At 34.6% G+C, this 25,300-nt stretch overlaps 1 protein-coding gene across 28 annotated transcripts in view; it reads left to right on the top strand.

Moving 5' to 3' along the window:
* Positions 1-25,300, top strand: part of mmd (mind-meld) — a 1,228,927-nt gene that overhangs the window by 193,387 nt on the left and 1,010,240 nt on the right. For all 28 annotated transcript variants that reach the window (XM_067784016.1, XM_067784007.1, XM_067784005.1 and 25 more), the window contains one exon: positions 898-2,226. In XM_067784016.1, coding sequence (XP_067640117.1) covers positions 2,157-2,226 — 70 coding nt within the window. In that variant the 5' untranslated portion in view covers positions 898-2,156. The remainder of the gene's footprint in view (positions 1-897; positions 2,227-25,300) is intronic.

Raw genomic sequence — 25,300 nt, 5'->3', positions numbered from 1 at the left:
CCGAAGGCCTTTTCATATATTTCGTTGGAAGGCGTTTAATGTGGCAGGTCTTATGCCTAGCTCGCAACCCATAAACAAGATTTGGATTGGGTATATTGTAATCACACGTAGCCTGCACATAACATGAAGGTTACATTTATTGGGCTACAAAACTGCATAAACAAAAAAAAAAAAAAAAATAAATAAATAAATAAAAATTTAAGTAAATATTTCCTAGTTTATTTCAAAATTTTTTCGAACTTTTTTTCGAAAACGGGTTCGAAATTTTTTTGTAAGTTTCGGCTACAAATGGTTTTTTTAAATTAGCGAAAATAAAAAAATAAAAATTTATATGATTAGATTTGATGAAATTTTATAAAATATGCATTTGTAGCAAGGCGCAAGGTGATGGCAAAGCGAATTCAACCAATTCGCCGTGCAGAAGAATACCAAGTCAAAAGAAAATTTTAATTGATTTCGATTAACTGAGTTTGTTTTACAATGCGTTGTATGGAAAATAATATAGAAGAAGAAATCAGTTGTTGGGATAACAACAACTGGTACTGAATTCGCCTTGATACTTACGATTTATTTTTTTGTATAGGCGAATATGAGAGTTTAAGCATTGATTTTTAACCAAGTGTTGAAACATAATGCAAAAAAAATGATGCAGAGAATTTTCCGGCAGCCTACAAGTAGAGAATCCGCAAACTTTTCTGAGCACAAAACAACATGCAAGGTGCAGTTCTTAAATTTTTTTTACTCAAATTCTTGCAATGAATGGTTAAAAAAAAATTATCGATTTTAAATTTAATTAAAATTTGATTTTTTTCAAATATTTTAAATATTCACAAATATTGTGAACTAACTATATTTCACTAACAAAGCCACTTCTATGCTTTCTCATCTTTTTTCCAGAAATCCTGCCATTAAAATAAATTTCAATCACAACCCAAAAACAAAAGAGGAATTGCCAACAGTTTCGGGTATGAAGTTGTCTATAAAAACCTTGAAACTACTAAACTCATATAACTAGTCAACTTGGCTTAGATAAGACACATTGTATGCTAGAAACAATTGAACTGAAAACTGTAAACTACACTAACAAGAACAACTACAAAGAGAAGAAAAGCAAATTAAATACGAGTTTAAGCCTTTACAACAATAACGCTCTCTAATTGAATACGAGAATTTGATGCCAAAACATATACATACAAATATATAGCTGCATACGTAAATATTCGTACAATCAGGCTGCTCTCACTTAACCTTTCAAATTAACTCCATCTCACACTCGTCTATCATCGTACGCTCCTTCGTATGCTCTCAACCAAATAAAGCCAAGCAACGTAAGCAATTAATGAATGCAACTAGTAGTGCTCTGCCTGCCTACTTACTACATTTGTATATACATATATATACACTGGATATGTGAATAAAATATGTGTGTTTGTGTGAGTTGTATACGTAAGTGTTGCAAGAAGAGCAACAACAACAACAAGTCAATCATAAACAACAAGTATATCACGCATACAAATGCAAATGTGAAGAGAAAAGGCTTGTTGGAAAGTTGTAAAGCAAAACCATTTACAAATATTGAAGAGCCTCAACAACAACAACAACAGCAACAACAAAAACATCAAATTATAGCAAAAACAATGGCGAAACGCAAAATAAATTTGTATCGGTGAAGTAGTGGCAAAAATACATACATACCTATATACCTACATATTATAGTATGCAAAACTTTACAAACTGGCAAAATAAAGAATACAGGGTGTAGTTGTAGCTAAGTAAATACTGAATTTGAATAGTTTGAATGTATATATATAGAGCAGAGCGTAGGAGAGCAAAACAAGTTATATAACTGAACTGTTGGAGTGAGAGCGAACATAAAGTAAAGTTTGCAGCTTCATCTATACAATTACAAACAAAAGAAAATTAGTAAACGTAGTTTGGTTGCAAGGAAAGTGACCAAACGCTTGATTTACAATAAATATCAGTAATAACAACAACAACAACAACAACAACATAATTTGTTACATTGCTATCTTGTGTTGCTAATACGTTCTAGTTGCCAACAGCTGCATTGAAATATTGCTGCTGTCAAAAAAAAAAAACAACAATAAGTACAACATAGGCAATCAGTAGCAGCAAGCACATAATTAACCGTTGTCATGAGGATCATCGCACCATTTCGGGCTCTAGTATTAGCCCATTTATTTTATTGCGTTGCGCCAGCTGGTGGTAAGTACTTAACAGTAAAATGTACATATATATGACTTTAAAATATATCTATATTCTATAATATAAAAATAAGTCGGGGTTTTCTTCCTGACGCTATAACTCCAGAACGCACAAACCGATTTCCACGGTTTTGCATTCGTTGGAAAGGCCTCGCACTCCGTAAAGTTTATAGTAAATAAAATTCAGGATCGACGTACAGGGTCTCGAGATATAGGCCAACGCGTGGACCCGGGTACCCCTAGAATGGGTTTATAGAATATGGATAACAAATGAAAGCTGTTGATGAGTGCTTTAGTTGAGGGTTATTTTCATACCACTGGCTGACTAGGGTCTCGAGATATTGGCCAAAACGTGGGCCCGTGAACGCCTAGATAGTGTTTTTATATTATGGGTATCAAATTGAAGTTGTTGATGAGTGCTTTAGTACAGGGTAGTTTTCATACATATTGGTGAGTAGGGTCTCGAGATATAGGCCAAAAACGTGGACCAGGGTAACGCTAGGAAGTGTTTTTACATTATAGATATCAAATTGCAGCTGTTGATGTGCGTTTTAGTACATAGTAAATTTAATGCCGCTGGGTGACTTGGGTCTCGAGATATAGGCCAAAACGTGGACCCGGATACACCTAGAATGTGCTTTTACATTATGGGTATCAAATTGAAGCTGTTGCTGCATGCTTTAGTACAGAGTAAGTTTTACACCACAGGGTGACTAGGGTGTCGAGATATAGGCTAAAACATAGGTCCGGATACCTTAAAATGTGTGTGTATTATGGATATCAAATGAAAGCTGTTGCTGAGAGCTTTAAAGTAATTTTCATTGTGATATGCGAAGCCGAAAGAAAGACATGAATTAATAATACCCACATACCTCTTTACATACGTCCTATTCGATTTGCCTGAAATTTGTTATATAGATTTGCATATATTAGTATATACGATGCTTTTTTCCGGGATGTAGACCAGAGACGGATTGGGATTGGGACTAGGATTGGGACTGAGCCTGAGACAGAGACTCGAAATGTGACTGGGACTGGAACAAAATACATACCACCATCTGGGACTGGCAATAAGATATAAAGAACAATGAGAAAAACTTGAGAGAAGAGAAAAGAGATAAGGAGATAGAATGAGACGAAGATGGAGATAGATGAAGAGAAAAATACGGAGGGAGGAGTGAATACAAGGATTAGGAAAAAGTGTAGAAGGGCGAGGGCAGAGTTAGACGGAAAAAGCTTATTAAAATTTATGCTGATATACCAAATTTAGGTGAGAACAACGTCTGACGGGTCTGCTGGTCTGTTTATAAAATTTATTGCGATTTGAGCGACTACTTAGTAACTGAAAAGCACGTGACCAAGCTCGATATTTTTCTGTGGGTTTATGTATAACAGTACCATACAAATTAAAGGATTAAAATATAATTCTCAACAGGTGACTCTGCCTGCCATGGGTAGTTCTCGAGTGTTTTTCTAAGATATGCTAGAGGGTTTTTATTAGAGTGGATTTTATTTTATTTATTTTATTTTATTTTATTTTATTTTATTTTATTTTATTTTATGTAAGTTTATTTTATTTTATTTTATTTGATTATATTTCATTTAATTTAATTTTATATTTTATTTAATATAGCTTTAATTTAATTTTATTTTATTTAATTGTATTTAATTTAATCCAATTTAGTTAAATTTAATTTAACTAAATTTCACTTAATTTAATTTAATGTAATTAAATTTAATTTTATTTTATTTCGTTTTATTTCATTTCGGTTTACATTTTATTTTATTTTATTTTATTTTATTTTATTTTATTTTATTTTTTTAAATTTTATTTTAATTATTATTTCTTCTTTGCTAAGACTCTCATATTTCATTAAAAACATTAAACAAATAATGTACAAATCTGGTAAAACGAAGAAAATATTATATCCCTCTAAAAAAATAAGCCCTTAAAATAAATAGAAAATTAGCGGTTGGGATTCTTATTTGTCAATTCAACCTCTTATCACTTAATTCGGTTAACAATAGATAATTCAACCTATTTGTTCACTTTATTAATTAATTGAACTACAAGCACAGTAAGTTTGATAATCAATAACATTGCTGTTCATTACAAACTGAGTATTTCCCTTGCTTAGTTCTGCCAAACCGCATTCTTTGCAAATAATTAGTTAACCTTTAGATTACTGTAAAAATTGTTTAAATAATTAAATTAAAATCATTAGCAAGCACTAACATTTTACCACTTAGCTTCAATGCTTTTTTAATTGATTGACTAGAGGGACCAAATTAATTACCAAGCGATCGGCATTGAATATTCGTACAGGCTTACAACAACAGAAAGCTGCAAAGGCTGCAAAAATCGACTTGCTTATTACAAGTTTCAACCGCAACGACCATTGCTGGGATATAACCGTTGCTGCAAATAACAGTTTAGATTTTCTTTACAACCAACACAACACCAACATTTCACAACTTTTTTGTCCTTCTTTGTTTATTAATGTTTTGTTGTTTGTGTATACCATTTGTTGCTTTATGGACAATTGAATGTATGGTCTATGACAGCTAGTTACCACATTAGAAGGATGTTTGTCTAAAAACGAGTAGGAAAATATGTATATACAGATATGTAGTGTTTGCATTAGACTAGGTAGATCTCTAATCCATCCAAAACAAAAGCTAAGGACAACTAAGGGCAAAAAGGCATATATGTACTTACAGTGTACCTCAACTTTGTAATCATATTGTAGCGAATTTTCGGAAATTTACGAAAATACTGGCCTCTTGTTTCCGCTCGAAACACTGAACTGTCAAATAAATAACTCAAATATGCAGTTTAACAAAATGTCCTTTAGTACTGCTGTAAACTACTGTTTGGTAGAACTTCACAATACACACAAAGTTATTCGCGTACTTCACTTGCAAAGTTTCAAAATCAAATTTTCTGACCATCACTTGAACATATTTCATGGCTTCTGGATAAGTTTCTTATTTATTTCTCTCATCCTCTGCATCTCATATGTCTCATTGTCTTCTGTGTATATATATGAGTAATATCGTCTGCGCTCTTTGGAGCTGTTATTATTCGCCACAATAATGTTGTTAATGATTTTTAAGATTATGGTGACGTATAACTTTTAGTAGCACAGAGGCCTCCCTTTTTCCTCAATTATTTCACATATGGTTTCTAAAGTGAATCTATGCGGTGATATTATTTTTTGATGTTATGGATTGCTCCCAGATATACAAAACCCCCTATAATTACTAGTTTTTATCCGATTGGACTTTATGAGCGACAGCACGTGCATCATCTTGTGTTCGTTTTTCGTTATAGCCTTACGGCGGATTTATTTAGATCGAAGGCCACCAAAATTAAACCTGCAACTATGTTGGTCAGAGCAAAATCATCGTAGTGGTGGACGTTTAGTCGTTTAAATTCTAGCTAGGAACCCAGACGTATGCAGGCATGTTTGTACGTGCACATAGAAAAATATTCCAAAATATACATAAAAATATTACGTCATTGTTTGAGTCTAACAAAATAGCGAAACAAAATATATTGCTAACATTAAACAAGATTTCTCAAAATATATCTTTCAAAATTGTAGTAGGTCTTCCTTTATAGCGTATTAAAATAAAATTGATTGATTATTCCTTAGCTTGTGCTGCTTTTATACTCTCAGTTGCCTTCTTCGCCTATTTCTCCCAGGGTGTAGTGTTTTCGCGAACAGCCTTCTCGAATATTTGTTTTATTTATTTCTCTTATACCACTGCATCTCATATTCGCGTTTGTCTTCTATGTAAATGTGTGTATATGCCTGTATAATATGCGCTCTTTATTACTGTGCACATGTATGTGTGGTTTTTTGTTTCATCTCCTTGTCTTGCTGTTGTTGTCCAGTATTTATTACTCGCAGCACAGTGATATTTCAAAACTGCTAATACTGGCCACAATATATTTATTAAAAATAAAAATAAATAAAAAAATATATTTATTATATACCTGTAAAATAGTGACTAAAAATGTTAATAATCATTAATTTTATTGAGTGATCTTCATATAATTGTTTAATGATTAATTTTCATTAAGTATGTCAAACAATTGATTGGACTGCAAAAATGCATACTCAAAACAATTCAGAGGACTCCATATTAAAAAAGTTAAAGCTTTAAGGTTTTCATAAGAACTGGAATTCTTAATTGTCGGAGTATATATATATTTTTTTTTTAACGGAAAGTCATCGTAATTACCAAGCTCAATCCATACCTTGCCAGTATAGTCATGAGTTATGAGAAAGGATAGCCACTTTGTTGAAGAACAGCAAGAGTATGAGGCTATTCCCTGACAGGGGGGGTAAAAAAATTACCACGTTAAGATATGCCTGCCTTACAAGGAGACAAAAATCCTAGATACGGTTTGATTTGAATACACTTTTTTAAACTCTCAACTCTTTATAAATAACGGGGTATTGTCCGGAAAGTTATTGAAATTAATAGGGAAGAAACTATGTTAGAGAATAAGCAATTATCTTCATTGTCTCTTCATATTTTTCACATCACGGGTCTTGAAACTTTCACTGATTGTGTGACCACATTGATCATGGCATGGACCTTGTACAACAATTGGACTTCCACTTTTATATAATGGACCAGGCAAATCCTGTCAATTGCGGAGTCGTTGTAAGGCAGTGGTTTGTTAACCGTTGATAGCATTACGCTACCAACTATCGAAAATTTAGGACTGAAGTTTTTTCATATACATATCGAAAATAAAAAAGAAGGTATTTGGTGATGAAATTCGACAAAAATAGCCATGCTGTTTCTGCACAATGCTGTATAAAAGCGTCTGGAATTGCTTGAATAAACAGCGGACTTATTTAAACCTTTTTATGAAATAGTTCAAAGAGTGACAGAAAGGCTATTTTTTTAAGTTTTGATTGCCTTTAAGTTATGGGAGCTATGGTTGAAGTTAGTACTCTCAGTACAGGGAAACCAAACTTTCAAACGCCAGCGCAGTTGCAAAATAACTGGCAAATACTATTTTAAAAAGCATTGAGCATCGACACAGGCAGAGAAAATATAAAATAAAACAAGATATATCAAAATTTTTTCAAGTTTTCGTGTTCACATATGGACGGGCGGACAGTAATTGCTAAATGAATTGATGATCATTTTAATACATGGTGGTTTATTCCGTTACAACCTACCGTTATGTCTACAAACTTAAAATACTTTGTTGGCTTTTCTCAGCTGAGTATAATAAGAGTTTCGTGGTCAGACTGCTGAGTAGCGATAATTTCGCCCTCAGCACCTCTTTATGACCAAGAGGTCTAATTAGGGTTCAGTAATAGAAAGTGTGTTAAGAGATAATATAATATTCAGTGAGAATACCGCGAAAGTCGCAATGAGCTCCTGCTTTTAGTCTAAGAGATAAATTATATTTTAGGATACTTTTGCGTCGTAAAGACCGCAATATTTCAAAAATTTTAGTTGTCATGCGATTTTTCAGAGGAAAAGTGAGAAGGAGGGGAAAGCAATACTTAGAGGGATGGTATATTGAGAATAATGAGTAGGAGAAGGAAGAGGAAAAGGTAAGAGAAAGCGAAAGAGAGATAGAGAGAGAGATTGGATGTGTGGGAAGAGAGTGGGGAGAGAAGAAGAGTGATAAAATTATTCTCAAGAATCTATAACTTAATCAGTGGTCACCAAAATTGAAAATGTAGCTGTATTGGTAAGGGTGAAATCATCGCTGTGATTTAGTCGTTGATTTACGAGCAACGAGGTAAACCGTATGCACGCATGTTTGTAAAGACTCGAAAAATAGGTCGAAAATATGCTATAAAATATTATCATATTGCTTAAATCTAACGAAAAACCTAAATAAAATATACTGCTAACATTTAACGATTAAGGCACGCTAGGCATGAGCGTTTGTTTGAAAAATATTTTTTTTAAATGCGCAAATAAACAAACTTCTTTTTCGATGTTGCTACTCTGCATGTTCAGCGACTACTAAACGAAAAAAAAAAAATAATAATAAAATGTGTTGACATTTCAAGAGCAATATTATTGTTTACCCTCAAATCAACCCAAAGCACGTTTTAAAACTTGGGAAGTAGTTCACAATGCTTTTTACGACCCAGTCTAATATGCATTCTTGTATTAAAGCGATGCCTAGGATTCCTTGCTGGTGACAAAATTGGTAGTACGCTGAATGGTTCTCCACATTGAAATTCTGTGGTAATGACTGCTTTTGACAGCAAAGCAAGGCAATGCCAAATGCCTTTGTGTGATAAAAGGAAGAAGAAATAATAACGAAAGGTAACTGTGCAGGCAAAGTTTACGTTCTACGTATGACATGATAAACAATTTTTTGTTGTTGTTGATGGCAATTAGAAAAGCTAATATAAGAAACAAAAGTTTTATTAGTGCTTATGTGAATGTATGTTGCGTCAATATTCTGTATCAATAAAATCAAGATTAATTAACTTGCGATATTTCCATACCAATTTATGATTATTAATTAACCAAATTACAAATACATATGCATAAGCAGCTGATCCATAAAAAAAAGGAAAACAAATTGTCTGGCTTGTTGTGTATCTTCACAGGCGTGAAATAATTTTATGCATTCATATAAAAGCTTTGCTTAATTTGCTTATCGTCCATATGTAAGTTTAATAATATTTACAGGATTATGTAAAGAATAATTTTTTTATTTCATAATCATTGCATTTCACTTTAGTTATGACTGTGCATGTTATTTTAGTAAATTTTAATAATGTCATATTTAATATATGTCCTGATTAAACTTTACTTAATGAATTATTAATTGAAATCATCGGCAAGCGAGTAATCGGATTTGAGTTGGCATTAAGAATATTATTATCATCCATTCATTTTAATTAATAGTACATAATAGATAATGTTCTATATTGAATTGCTTTTGAAAATTAAATATATGTTGGAGCGCTATATTCACATTTACATATACATACATATATATTAGACTGGATCGATTTATTAACCCATACCGCGCCATCGATTTTTCTATAAGATTTGGGCTCAGTTTAATGTTCCACTACGCATATGTTTACGCGGCATAGGCTGTCACACGTCTAAATTCCCCATTTTACATACATGAATTTAATTGTAGCCCATCTACTGTATTATATTGGATTATATTGTATTTCATCTTATTGTATTCCCAAAAACTCATGAATTACACTTAGCCTTAAATTCCCTATTAGTAGTACTCATGGACATGTGGCAGCCTCCACCGCCTAAATCCAACGACCAGAATTCGCCGCAATCAAAGGGTACCGATCCGGTATGAACGCCACATGTCAGAAAACCACCACCTTTTGGTCATTGCTAAATATTCATTCATGCAAATCAACAATGTTTTGCTTTTCTGCTCAAACCAATTTATAAATTAGCGATAATCTTTATGACTTGTTATTGTGCAAATTCAATATAGTTGTTACTAATTCGGGATCAGCAATATTTCTAAATATAATATATATATTGTAACGAATCTAGTGAATTTCCGCTTTTTCCAAATCTTCTGCTAACGTTCGAATCGCTAAATTGTTGAATAAATAACTCCAATATTCAATAACGCAAAAATGGTCTTTATTAGACTACTTTGAAAATACTTCATAATAACACTTAACTTCACAACCAATAGCGTGCTTAAATCAAACTGATTACTGCCTACTCAGCTTTCGCTCCTTTTATACTCTCTGCTGTCTCGTTCGCATACTTCTCGTCGTTTCTTCTGCTAGAATTTTCTACTTGGTTACCAGCTTTACTCGTCGCATGTGTATCTTTAGTTTATAGCTTCTCGCATAGCCATATGCGCGTGTATATGTGAGTGATGATGATTGCACACTTTTGTGAGTAACTCAGATATATGCATGTGTTTGTGCATATCTCTCCGCTGCTTGTATGTACATATGTGCAGACATAATGATTGATTTGTTTATGTACATACAAGTGACTGCTTAGTATCGGCTTAGAGACGATTGTATCTCTTAGTGTTGCTATATTCGTCACAATATAAAGTGTTTTCTTCAATTTGCCGTGCGCGAAATCTGTGAAAACGAAACAAATAAATTCGCTAAAAGTTGGAATAAAAAAATTGATTTTCTTGTTAAGTATTAGCATAAAAGTACGTGTACTATTGAGTGCATTAATATTGCATTTCGGGCGACAGAATAAGAAAAAGCTTTCAGGAAAAATTAACTTGTTCAACAAATCAAACGTGAAGTGCAGCATACTATTGCAAGAAATACAATTTCCTGCAAATTTTTGATGTGTTTAAGAATTTCCCTTCAAGTTCTTGTTAATATTCCTGATTGGAAAGGTCTACAGTTGCTTGCTTTTACAATCGCCAATTTGACTAATCATCGCTACGCTGTTTGACGGTCCTTAGAGCCGTCGTGGGAATCATCAAAGCCCTGGCCGCCTTGCTCCGCCTTTTACACGCTTGAAGCAGTAAGAACCATAGTCGGCCAACCAGCCCAATCAATAGAATATCGGTGAGTACTATCCTCTAAATAAAAAAAATTATTTTCGAGCCTGCGAAATTTCATCGATTTTTCCGATTTCTTATGAATTTTTTTAGTCTTCAAGGCTCCAAATCAATTTTTTATTTATTTTTTTTCGTGCCGGTTGGCAAATGCAAAATTGGTAAATGCAGTTTTTTGAAAAAAAAAAAAAAATCTTTTATGGAAATTTAGAAGAATTTTGGTCGAAAAATCGACTTTTTTTCGCAGGCTCGAAAATTATTTTTTTGCGATACCGGTTAACTTTCGCCAATACAAATCGACCCAACCCAATATATATATTGGACCGATCAGTCCATACATATATATATATATATATATATATATATATATATATATATTCTGGACTGATCGGTTTTAGCATCTCGACTGCTGAGTGGAAGATCATCCTATCTTGGATACCGTTTCGAAACTTCCTTCTCTCAGAAAACGTTTTGCCATCGTCCTATAATAGAATTTGATTCTCAGAAATCGGTTCAAAAATGTCAAAAAGCATTGATATTGAACTCAGATTGGGGGTTTTTAAACAAAATCTGAAAGTGGGCGTTATTGAAATTTTTTTGTGGGATGGAGCATTTTTGTAAATACAGCTGAAATGGGGCAATATTTCACTCAGAATTGATATCATAGCATTAGCCAAAACCCCCATTTGTACCAACTCAAATATATAATTTGTTCGTGAAAATTTTTCTCGACCACAAAATCAATCAACAACAAAATCAATTTCAGGCTTCCCAACTTAACGGATTCTCTTTTCCCAAACAGCACCTGTGGATTTTTTTGGCTTACAATATGCCCACGTAGGTAAGACAGTCATAAGAGCGACTTAAATCTACATGTGTGTGAGCATGGCTTGAGAGGGCCACGTAAAAATGAAATTAAGCAACAAACCTCGGATGAGAATTAATTTTTCTGATGATGACTACGGCAAATCTTTAAGGGACTATGATTTAAAAAACTATTATTTAGAGGCATTATTCATTGTGCTTTAACGTGAGTGCCTGCAATGGATGATTTAACCTCACGCTGTCACGCACGGATCTAATTGCATGATCAGTGGTGCAATTATCGAATCCATGTTGCCAAACTCAACACTTCGTAGTCGAATCATTGGTAGCAAATTAGTTTGTAATCATTTTAAGGATAATGGCATCCGGCTGCTAGGCAAATTCATCTCCAATATTCCATCCCACGCATAAATAATTCACTGCATCACCGATGCCCTGATGAACCGATGCGCGGCTGTTTCGTTTGATTGATGTCCTAATTAAGGCAAATAACGTTATCACCGTCGCACAGAAAAAACGTGGGGCGAGGTAAGGTAGGAGAACAATAGGGTCGTAGTAGACGTCGCAAAACTACAATGGCTTTATGAGCATAAATCCAGTCCGTAGCCAAGGTGTTGGTTTTGCTGTGGGGAAGAAGCTTTGCCGCTATCGCATTAAGGCGAAGTTTTTCAATATCGCAGTTATATACGCTTATGCACCAAAACAAAGATGACGTGGAAAAATATAAGGACTGCTTCTATGAGAAATTAGAAAAACCCTACGCATGCTTGCTCCTGCCTTTATATTAAAATCCTGCTGAGCGAACTTAACGCCAGGGTGAGCAAGAAGGGGTATTTGGCTCTTAACTTGGCAAATTATGCATCACAAAGAAGTTTTGCTATCGAAAAGCCGCTCTCTTAACATACAGCTGATGATTAATTCACTCCGCTTTCTTACCTGCTCACTGAGAACATTCTTCGACCTGACGACATGATCAAGCAGTAGGAGCATATTTCTCTCTCATTACGTAACGCCGCTGCTGATATCAAAGGTTTCCAGTGAACCCATAAAAACAACTGGTACGATGAGTTTTGTCACGCTGGCTCTGAAAAAAAGAGCGCTTTCAAAAGGGTCACGCTGCATATGGTCGCGGCAAAGTTCGTCATATTAGAGCATTATACTGACGCGAAGAAGTAGGAGAGACGCGCCTTTAGAAGAAATAAAAGTGCGGCGGAACTGCTAGAGCGCGAGGAGCTTGAGCTGTTAGATAGGAACCTTTCGCGGAACCAAACATAAAAGCAAATACTAAAACCTAAACCAAAATGTAACGTTACTCAGAACCTACTTTAAATGTGGAACCCAGACTGGCCCTTAAACAAATGCAGAAATAGAAAAACTAAAACTGAAAGTAAATCAAACCCATAAGAAATCAAGAAACTTCATCTGAAACCGATGAGCATTCTATGCGATTGCTTACAGCTTAACAATGCATCTTTAAGCGACGATTTTTAAATATGAGCATACAAAGGAAAGATGACACGCCGTCAACCGCCATAGTGTCATTTGACCTTATGGCCACTTCAAATGGCATTCAAGTCAATTGAATTTATGACTATTTATGTAATGGTCACAATGTCAAATTTCAAACGGTAACAAAATCAACGATATTGACACTATGTCCATCTCTCTTTTCCGAAATAGTCATAAAGTAACTTTTTTTATTTAGTGGCCATAATATCGATGACTTTGTTTCGCACCTCCATGTATTAAAATTTTAACATCTATTGGAATAAACTGACGTTTAGTTATTTCGCTACGCTTGCGTTTCTCCTTTTCCCATATTTTGGCCAAATTTCAGTAGAAAAAACACTGGCCCAATGAGGTCTTCTCTGCAATAATAAGAGCTTATTGAGCTGAATAATTGAGAGAGAATTTAAAATTAAAAATCGCGCTATTCTTTATTCCAAATTCTCGCCTGTTGCGCTATTTTCCCAATTCTAGTTTCAATAAAGAGCAAAATCAACAAGTAAAGGTGTCTAAGTTCGGGTGTAACCGAACATTATATACTCAGCGTGAGCTTCAATTGTACATTTCATTTCAGATAAATTACTTTTCTACATAACACCTGGCTCTGCCCGTTTAAAAAAAATGTCTCCCCATTTCCTCTTACAATAAACTTGTTTTATATCTAAATTGCCATGGACTTTAACCGATCCCGTCGATTTCGAGAAAGATTTTCTGCTATAAGCAAAATATGTGTACACAATTTCATTAGGATATGTTAATTTTTCTTCGAGTTATGGCTCCCGAAACATAGAAAATTGCTAAGTCATAAAAGGGGCGGCGCCACACCCATTTTGAAAAATTTTAGTGTTTTCCAATTTAATGTTATAATTCAATTTAGAAAGTAAAATTCTATTGACATAAAGCTCTTTTTCGCTAAGGTATAGCTTATTCTATTCGTCCACAACCCTTTGAAAAATATTTTATATAAAAGTGGGCGTGGTCCTTAACCGATTCCGTTAATTTTTCTTCAAAGCATTCCTTATAGTAAGGGCAATCTCTCCGCCGAATTTTGTCACGATAGCTTTAACGATTTTTGATTTATGATTAATAATATTTGTAAAATTGTATTTATCACAAGTGGGCGGTGCCACGCCGATTTAAAAAAAATTTACTAAATTTTTATCAAGAGTCTTAATATCAGTCCACATGTCAAATTTCAACATTCTAGGTGTATTATTTACTAAATTATCAGGTTTTTTGTGTTTTCGAAAACTTTATATATATAAAAAGTGGGCGTGGTTATCATCCGATTTCGCTCATTTTCAACACAAATCAATTCTGGGTCCAGATAAGCTATTGTATAAAATTTGGAAGATATCTATTTTGAAGATATCTCAATATTTACTCATGTTATCGTGATAACGGACGGCCGTACGGATGGACGGACGGACATGGCTCAATCAAATTTTTTTTCGATACTGATGACTTTGATATATGGAAGTCTATATCAATCTCGATTTCTTTATACCTGTACAACCAACCGTTATCCAATCAAAGTTAATATAATCTATGTGTAAAGCACGCTGAGTATAAAAAGGCTAGGCCGGTGAGAGTTTGTTCTTTTTTTTTTGCTTTTGGGTTGTTCTTGATTTGTTGCATATTGGTATATAAAATTATGGTCTCCTTTCCGAAAAAGTCTCTTATTGGTATATAAAATTATGGTCTCCTTTCCGAAAAAGTCTTAAGTTCCAACGGAATTTTCCTGATGGTCATAAAGTCAAAGTAAGAAAGGTCATAAGGTCCCTTCATCTTATGTCTACTTGAAGTAGTTATAATTAAAATTGATCTTTTGTCCGTTGATCTTATGTCCCCCATTATTTGAAGTATGCATAAGGCCAATTGACAATATGCCCACTTTAAGTTTTTTATAATTACACTTGACCTTTTGTACGTTGACCTTATGTCACTCCACCGTGTTATTATTCAAAATTGGTATATTTTCAACACACTTATATTAGCTTCTATTGCAGGAATGTGCGTGCATTAATAATTCTTTTACGCCAGTTAATAAACAAAATACGCGGCCACCGTGGTGTGATGGTAGCGTGCTCCGCCTATCACACCGTATGCCCTGGGTTCAACTCCCGGGCAAGGCAACATCAAAATTTTAGAAATAAGATTTTTCAATTATAAGAAAATTTTTCTAAGCGGGGTCGCCCCTCGGCAGTGTCTGGCAAGCGCTCCGATTGTATTTCTGCCATGAAAAGCTCTCAGTGAAAACTCATCTGCCTTGCAGATGCCGTTCGGAGTCGGCATAAAACATGTAGGTCCCGTCCGGCCAATTTGTAGGGAAAAATCAAGAGGAGCACGACGCAAATTGGAAGAGAAGCTCGGCCTTAGATCTCTTCGGAGGTTATCGCACCTTACATTTTTTAATAAACAAAATATGTTACGTATACGCAACGGTGCCCGTACTAAAAGTGGTACGGATATGTTGGCGTTAATTAAATGTTTGTTATTAAAAAAGGGATTATTTGTTTGTAGCTACTGTTGGCTTACACAAGTCTTTAGTAACTCTGACCTTTTCCGTACACAATTTTTTACTGAATTATGAACACGAAATTAAATTCGCGGCTAATTAAAATAACGAAGACAAACTGCAATAGTCAAAATATGAAGGATAACCACAGCAGTGGTGAAGAGCGCGAGGCAATTTATGTCAAAGACAGACATTCGTTTATATTACTGCAATGGCTCAAGCTCGTATCTAAAAGTTTTTCGTCACCATCACGCTGCCGCTGGTGTTAGTTGGCTGTCATGTTGTATGTTCGTTATAAAGCTGCGTTTGTTCAGTGAATACTATTCGCTGGCTCTCAGAAATGTCTAGTTGTGGCATATCTGCAAAACCTACAACAAACGCCTCTTCAAATTCAAGCTGTGTCTGTGTATGAGTGCGTGAGTATTGTGCATGTTAGACACTACCCTGTAAAAAATGAGATTAGTCTAGGTTGAATCCGGGATGAGCCGCAAAGGAGTATGCGACCAATGCCAGTTTTGATCTCTTTGTATGAGTTGGAGTGGTCCGTTTTGTTTAAGCATGTCATATGAAGAGACTAATTGTACCCATTTATGTATACCCGAAAGGGATCGATAGGACCAATTCCCTTTGTACACATATGGGAACATATGAAGACCAGCCCCTTTTCTGTTCACTAAGGACTAAAATAGGTTGCGGTCGCATTTTTCATAGCCGAAACAGAATCGAAGGGTTGCCAAGCTACCAAATATATTCGATGAAAGTTGTTTTCAAAAAGAAAAAACTATTATACGAACATTTACCCCTAACTCCGGCATATTCGTTAAGTCCTCGTAATTTAGGTTCCGTATAGGGCTCCGCATTTTTCTTAAATAATTCGATTCAATCACCTGTAATATTTTTTATTTTTCTCTTTTCGTTGCCATTGTTTTACTATTATTTACATATGTAGATTTGAAACTGACTAATCCCAACTGCACCCGGAAGGGACTAAAGGGGATCAATTATGCCCAACTGTAGACAAAAGAGATCAATCGGAGAGCAATCTTTTTAGGGATTACTTGCACGATTTTTTGCATGGTATTTTGTAAGAGTGTGTGTATTTGTATGTTTGTGTTGAAGAATGTACGAGTTTACTCATGGGTATATAATAGTGGCGAAGATAGGCACATCTCTGGAGGTCCCAAAACAACGAGCAAACCAAACCATTCAAAATTTCTACTTGGCACCTGCAAAGCAAAATATAACAACACAAATAACAAGCACTATCGAAACCAGCACTCTGAGCTGAATTGGACAACGATAACAAAATACAGTGAGTGCAGTCTACTACATTCACCACAACCTCTGAGTTATGTAAACCCCAAAACATACCATCAAAGGAAAAGTGGCTGTGCAGTTAGTGTTAGCTGCCACAACGCAATGTTCCATTCAGTTTAAGCTCAGTATTAATATGACAGGCACACATACACATGCGCACACACAAAATCGAATGAAATTTGGCAATCTATGTGTTATTTCTGTAGTTGTTGTTGTTATTCCTGTTGACTTATTTGGCGGATTTTAGCAAATTTTTCGTTTGTCTCACTTTCATGTGGCATCATTTTTTGGTTTTTGATGCTGCTGCTCTTGCAATGACATTTCAATGTAGAATTTTTGTGTAGCACAGATCTCTCTCTTTGCCCAAACAAGAATTTCGGAATCACCTGCATGAGATGCCGCTATTTTGAGCCTAAATTCCATAAGCTATTCTGTCACGTTCCGAGTAAAAAGCGCCACATATAATGTTTTTTTTTTTTTGCTATCCTTGTTGTTGTTTTATGCTGACGTTGGCTGTGAAATAAAATTTGCATTTTGCTACGAGCAATGAATGGAAAACTAGTTCGCGTGCATTCTCACCAATTTACGAGCACAAATTTGTGAAGGTGTGATGGCGTGCAAGTATTGATGTGGGCGTTGGCTGCATACTTACACCCTGTAGGAAAAGTATTTGTTTGCGGGGATGTGCATTTGTTACGCTTTTATAAGTTTATCATCTGTAGGCAAACATCGGTAGGGGAAATTTCAACCAATCCAGCGTCATTATATTGAACTGATGTTCGACTTTGCCGCCCATGGACATATGATCATCCCTAGTTTAAGTTTTTATATAGAGCAGAAAGCTTGACGGCGTGCAGCCCTTCGCGATACACGCAGCTTATGAAGTCTCTAGCCAGCACTCATATCCGGCTACTGGGAAAATTATTCAACCTAGAGATGTGACCGACCTGTTGACATCATAGGGCTCCAGTGCACAAAAAGCAACAGGTTTCATAAGAAGTGTCGGGCTGGCTAGTGAATGATGAATGCTGACACAAGCCGCCTAGTTACAAGAAAGTAATTCCAGACCGAAAGTGTTAACTCAGGATCGTTCAACAGATAATAAAGGTGCCTGCTTAATATCCCATCAAAATAAAAATATAGCATATAATGCTAACAATTGATGAACATAGGCACCTATTTCCTTAGACTTATAAGTGTTGGCTGAGATATGTTAAGTTTATTATCGACCGAGTTTACCGATAGACTAAAACCAGAAAAAAGGCCTACTATAAAAGAATCGAGGTTGCTTAAAATCTTTAACCCAGGTACAAATGTATCCAGTATCAACTTTGAAGTGTTGTAACTTTTGATACCTAGAGAACACACACCCGGGATACGTTTGTACCCCAATAGTAAAAATCCTCATAATAATAAAAAAAAAACGTTTTTTATATTATTTTTTTATCTAAAGAATTAAAAATATTTATTTCACACATTATATTATTGACTTTTATTATAAAAATTATAAAAATGCATCTTATATCTAAGGAAAATCATGGCAAATAGAGCAATTTGTTGATGTGACCGAATGTACAAGACACATTGGCTTCTTACATTTGGCGCAGAGCTTTCTGGTTTTTCTACGGCGTTTTTCCTCTTGTGCGTAACATAAATAGCAAGATCCGGACACAGGTTTTGGCGTGCGCGCTGCGGCAGATGCTGATGCTGCTGTTGACACCATTGATTCCAGCGGTCGGTTGAAATATGCTTCAATAGCAATTTTAGTCGAAAAATTTCGCGTCATTTGATGATTTATGGCTCTGGCTTCAATAATGGGCATACACAATGCTTCAGCCAAGCTGCGCAGGATCTGCTTACGCTTGTTGTTTGTTCCCCAAGGCAACATAGGGTTATTCAAATCGTAGACAATGTAGGCTGCAAGAGCTGTAATGCCCAACATGTTGAAGAACATCGCTAGTGGCCATCGTTTTGTTTGTCTTTGTGTTGGATATTCCGCAAACATTTGGTCCATTCGATCAACACCACCTTTGGTACGATTATAATATTCAATTATTTCAGGTTTCCCACTGTCAGCTATTTCAGCATCATTATGCATGGTCGAAAGCAAAATTACTGCTTTATTTTTTTTTGGGAACATAAGAGCACATTGTCACATTATTTTTGAAGCCAAATGTCGTTGAATCAATTGTCCTGTTTTTGTTCTGCTTCATTTCTTGAGGAATATGTGATTTGTTTTTGCGCAAAGTTCCAACGATCGTGAGTTTCCAGGTGAGAAGCAGTTCTGCAACTGGCAAGGTCGTAAAAAAATTGTCCATTGTAATGTTTCGGCCACTTCCTTGGTATTTGGTAGACAAATCCTTCACCACTCGTTCGCCTTGGTTCGTTTCCCTACCAGTTTCTGCTTAGCCAGTATATATTTGTCCATGCAGTGGATATGCATTTGTGGCATCGCAAATCCACCAAACCTTGACACCATATTTAGCAGGTTTTGACGGTATGTACTGCGTAAACCGTGTGCGTCTACGGTAAGGAAATAATTGTTCATCAATCGTCAAGCATGAGCTGGGCTTGTAATGTGCAGCAAGATTATTGTTCATCATCGTCCACAACTCACTGATCGGTGCTGCTTTATCAGTTAGTAAGCGTCTTGCACGAGTGTTTTTATCGTCAAATCTTAGGAACCGCAATATCGAACAGAAACGGTTGACTCCCATTGTGGCGCGATATAAAGGATAGTTTTTGACGCTCCGTAAATCTCGAACATGTTCTCCATTGCTATGGTTCGCACCAGTCATAATAAGTATGCCAAAAAATGCATACAGTTATGTTATTGACACAGGCGTCCATGGCTTAGGAGTTGTGGTTGGATGCGCATTGTTGTAAGCATTATAAGTTTCTTTTGCTAACTAATTTGTGTGGCGCATAATTATATCAGCCATTTCAACGTTCATGAAACATTTGAATGTTTGCTCTATTGACAACATTTCAGTGCATCTAGCTGTTCCAGAACGTTCTCTTATAATATTTGGTTCTTTCATCCACTCAGTACCATCACGTGCAACAAATTTTTCGCCACTAGCAGATAATTAATTTTTTCTTCTACTTCTTCATCGTCTTCTTCATCATCCTCATAGTCCGCATAATCAGGTAATACTTCTGCGGCACTTTGCGAAACTTCAGCATCGTCATCAGCAATTTCAGTGTCATTGAATTGAATTTCTTCTTCATCTACTGAGTCAAAGTCATAGGGAGCGTCATCGTCACAAATTTCATCAAATAAAGATTGTATATATGATTCTCGCTGTTCCTCAGTTAGTCTGCATGATAAAAAAAAATTATTATATGCTTACATTGTTGCTTATTTGACATTTTTTACCTTCTATTTGCTGCTTTTGATAAATATTTGTTTCTTCTTGAAGTCATTTCGTATCCAGTTATTTATAGTTTCAGTTATATTTATTTTCAATTATATTTTCACTTCTTACACTTTTGAGCACCAAAACAATAATGAATATATAAACAGGCAGCATTTATAACAACACCTCGTGTGAAAACAACCCTTACAGCTGCATATAAAATACAAAAACCAGTTATACCAGTGTATTTGCTACCTACGTACCCATACCTTGCGCGACCTTTTTGCACATATCTTTTGAACCAGGTAGAATATTTCAATGAAATAAAAACCAAAATGTGTATTCGTTGTTACTCTACAAGAATATTATTATAAATTATATTATTTTGCTTTGCATTTATCAGGACAACAACAAAAACAAAAATCCACTGTTGCATGTCCTGGCTTTATTTGCCCATATCTCTGGAACCAGTAGGAATATGTGAATGAAACAAAAGACAAAATACTTGTTATATATTAAAATATACATTTCAAAAAAAAATCATAATTCTATGCAAAATAAGGTTAGGTGTTGTGCAGCTTAGGAAACCACATGGGGATTCAAAGACGTATTGTGAAGGTATATAAACTAGGGAAGATACGCATAAGGAAAACGCAATCTGTTTCAAAGGGTTACCGGCGCAACTTATAGCTTCTTCAAGCCAATTGTTGACATCACACTTCCGTAGTGAAGCCTGTTGATTTGGCAGGAAATATTCTGGCGACCTCAAGTTTCTCAGGAATGTAGGGGTTGATTTAAGTGCCATGCTAAATACCAAATCGGTCCCAATAGGTTACGGACAGTATCCTTACGGTGCTACTTTTCGGAAAGTATAGCAATTGAATCAGAAAAAGGATCATAGTTACAAGAAGAGAAACTCGAAGTATTCACAACTAAGGGCGGACGAAAATAACTTGGAAATTTTTAACAGGAGATAAGAAAAATGTTACTATGAATGTGCTAGCAAGTTATAATATAGTACACATATCTTTTGTTCGAAATCTACTACCAAAACTATTAGGGGAGTTCAGGATTTTGTGCAAATGCTCAAGCATCTTGTATTTGTAAACTGGTGTAATATTTTTACACAAAACGATAAAACATTATACGGCTATGCATTTGTTACAACATGACAAATACAAAACAAAACAAAATATGCAAAGAAAAAATTTTCAAACAAAAAAAAGTTGTTCACGATCCGTAGTTTTCATTTGTTGTAGCAACGTTTCCAACACCAAATACACAAAACTCTGGCCTCTTAAACCCGATGTCTATAGAATCAGATCAAATTACTTTTTCAAGTCTAATGCAACTATTTTGAAACAATTGAAACATCTTTCAACTCAAATGAAATTTTCTTTCTTTCAAATAAAACTTTTTTGTTGTAAAACTTCCTTCAAATCAAATGAAAATTTTTTCAAATAAGATAAAATTTTTTTCGAATCAAATGGACATTTTTCAGATTAACACATACCTGAGTGGATTTGTGTACATTCCGATACAAGCCAAGTATAGTTCACTAAAGAGCTGAAAATTTTAAAGAATAAAAAGTCTCGATCTTTCAAGTTGTTCAAAAAGACGGGTTTACATAACCATTACTTACAGTACTCGATTCACCGCTGCAAGTATTTTCAATTGAACAAAAAGTGTTACAAACCTAATCTTTGTAAAATGAAAAGAAATATAACTTACAACCCGAAGGCATTTTACGGATTCGTAAACTCTAAACGCAGGGTGAAAGGATAATATTTCCAGCGATGATCAAGAGATCGCCGGCTTCTTTGCGGAATTTTTCCAATCAAATTACTCTATTGAGGCCAACATTTCGCCTAATGAATACCCATACCATATTGATTTATGTTATTCAATCAGAGCTCCATTTATATCTTCAGAAGATGTTACATCTTATTTAAAAACTTTAAAAGTATCATATACGTACGGCCCTGATAGGATTCCGACACATTTTCTTAAAAAATGTGCTGCAAACATCTATCAGCCGCTAACAGATTTATTTAATTTATCTTTAATTTATGGCGTTTTTCCAACAATGTGGAAGGAATCTTTTCTTATCGCGCTTCAAAAAATGGAAGCAGGTCTTCACTACCGGCACTACCGGTGCATAGCAAAGTTATCCGCTATCATAAAGTTATTTGAGGCTATTGTTACCCACCACCTAACATTCTCTATTTCCCCCATAATTGCAAGCTCACAACATGCGTTCTGTAAGATAAATCACCTATCACCAATTTACTAGAATTTACCACCCACGTTCCTAATGGATTTAGAAAAGGCCTTCACACCGATGTAATTTACACCGATTTCAGTAAAGCTTTCGACAAAGTATCACACCCATTACTTATTCATAAGCTCGGTCAACTCGGTTTTTAACCCCGTCTTATATGTTTGATTTCTTCGTATCTTGGTAATCGGACGCAAAAAATAATCTTTAAAAATACACTTTCTGGGGTCATCAATGTTTCTTCTGGTGTTCCTCAAGGCAGCCATCTTGGTCCGATTCTGTTCTTGTTATTCATAAACGATATATCTAATACAATTAAATACTCAAAAATCTTGATGTACGCAGACGATGTAAATCTTTTCAAATCATGTGCCTCGGTTGAGGAACATTCCTTGCTTCAAATGGATTTAAATCACTTGGTTACCTGGTGCAATGTAAATTATATGCCGATCAGCCTCAAAAAATGTAAATTCATGTATTTTTCTCGGAGAATTTCGCTACCAGCTTCATACACAATTAACAACTATAGTCTAGAAACTGTAAATAATTTTATTGACTTGGGAGTCATGATGGATTCCAAATTTAGTTTCAATCTTCATACTAATACTACAGTGAATAAATGCAAAGGTGTTTTTGCATTTGTTAAACGGTGGTCGAAAGAATTTAACGACACTTACATAACTAAAACACTTTTTACAACATTATTTAGGCCAATATTAGAATACGGCTCAGTAATTTGGAATCCGCGGTATCAAGTCCATGCAGACAGTCTCGAATCAATACAAAAACAATTTTTACTATTTGCCTTAAGAAATTTTCAGTGGGACTTTTTAACTAATCTTCCACCTTATACTAATCGATTAAAGCTTATCAATCTTCCAATTCTTGCTAGTCGAAGGGAAATGCTTGGTGTAATATTTATGACAAAACATTTAAATTGATCATTTTCGAGCCCATTCCTTCTGAATGGAGTGAACTTTTGCTTTCCCCTCGGACATCGAGACACTTCAAACCTCTTCTGCTGAAATAATTTAGAACGAAATTCGAACAAAATGAACCTTTTCGGCGTTTATGCCAAGATTATAACTCTCACTAAAACACATTTGATAGCTCGGAGTCCCTTTTTTCTATAAAAAAGATTGTTCTCGCCTCTCTTAATAATTAATGTATAATACGTTTGCTTCTGTTCTCTTTAAGTATTACGCTTGGCTGATGAAATTTCTTCTGTAGCTGCCCATCAAAGACTCGGCAAAAAAAAAAAAAAAAACAAAAAAAAAGTTATTATATTATTATATATATATATACATCGATCGCGTGAACAGGATTAGCCTAGTTTCATTGGACCACTTGAGGGCAGCGCGCTGCCACAACGTCCATTAAAAAAAAGCTTTTTTCATGTCAAATGTAACTTTTTTGTATGAATTAAGCGGGGACTGCCCTCATTGCTTTTAAATGTATGAAAATATATATTTGAAGCAATTTATAATTTATTTAATAATTTGGGAAAAATTTAAACAACTTTCGATAATCGAAGCAGCTGTCGCCTTTTCCATTGTTTAAATTATTCCCAAATTTTTAAGTACCTTTTTTTATTGTAACTGAAACTTTTTCAAATCAAAACGAAACTTTTTTCATTTCCAATGAAACTTTATTTAATAAAATAAAACTTTTTAAATCAAATAAAATTTTTTTCAAACCAAATGAAACTGTTCTTGAAACAAATACAACTTTTTTCAAATCAAATTAAACATTTTTCATTTCATATGGAATATTTTTTCGTTTCAAATAAAACAATTTATTGGCTTATGAGATCGAGAGCTTTAGAAAATTGTTCTTACACCTGAAAACTATCCTCATTAATCGATTGCTGGGTGGATTATCGCGCTCTAAAAACTTTTATTAAACACTCTTTTTTAGATTTTCAGAATTTTCAGAATTTTGTCAAAAATAACCTTTCTTAAAATATTATTCAAAAGCTTAATATCTGAGTCTAAATTCAATACATTTTGACGTAAATTAGGACAACTATGAAACAATTTTCAGATATTCCTTTCTGCAATCGAAGCATGACATAGTGTCTGAGTTTGCTTTCACGCGTTTCCGTTAAATACTGCATCTCGGAAATTGTCAAAAGTGAGGGTACGTACTGGTACTCGATAGTGCATACCTTGAAGTTGAGCTTAATAAAATTTATAAATAGCATCAATGGAAGCTGTACAAATTCTTGTTAATGTTGGAAAATTACGACTATCGAGAGTTTTGTAATTCTAACTTGTACTTTTCGAACTGCCAGAAGAAAAAAACTTTTTGTATTCAAAATGACATTTCTTCTTAATACCAATAGTATTATATGGTATCTTAAATTTGATTTCCTTATGAATTTCGTGTTTTCACTACAAATGCATTAGGGTGTTCTACAGTATGTTGATATTTTCGTAATTTAAGAAAAAATCTTTTTTATTTTGAAACTGAAAGTATGTTAACACACATTAAAGGAAAATGGGCCTGTCTCGCTAATTGATTTTCACAAAGGCGCTGTCAATGATGTTAAAAATTCATTAGCAATTATTTCCTTCATTTAAATTTTCTTCGCCTAAAAATATGTGAAGTTACAAAAATAAATTTTCACGATCAGCTAGTTTAGCAGAGTTGCATTGCCACACCGCCATTTTATGCAGGGAAAAAGTGTAACGCTTTTGCGTTGCGAGCAGGTAACAGTTTTCACAACAGAAATACCCC

Source organism: Eurosta solidaginis, chromosome 4 (assembly GCF_040869045.1).
Source record: "Eurosta solidaginis isolate ZX-2024a chromosome 4, ASM4086904v1, whole genome shotgun sequence".
Taxonomy (NCBI): domain Eukaryota; kingdom Metazoa; phylum Arthropoda; class Insecta; order Diptera; family Tephritidae; genus Eurosta; species Eurosta solidaginis.
This window is presented reverse-complemented; position numbering and strand designations above follow the sequence as displayed.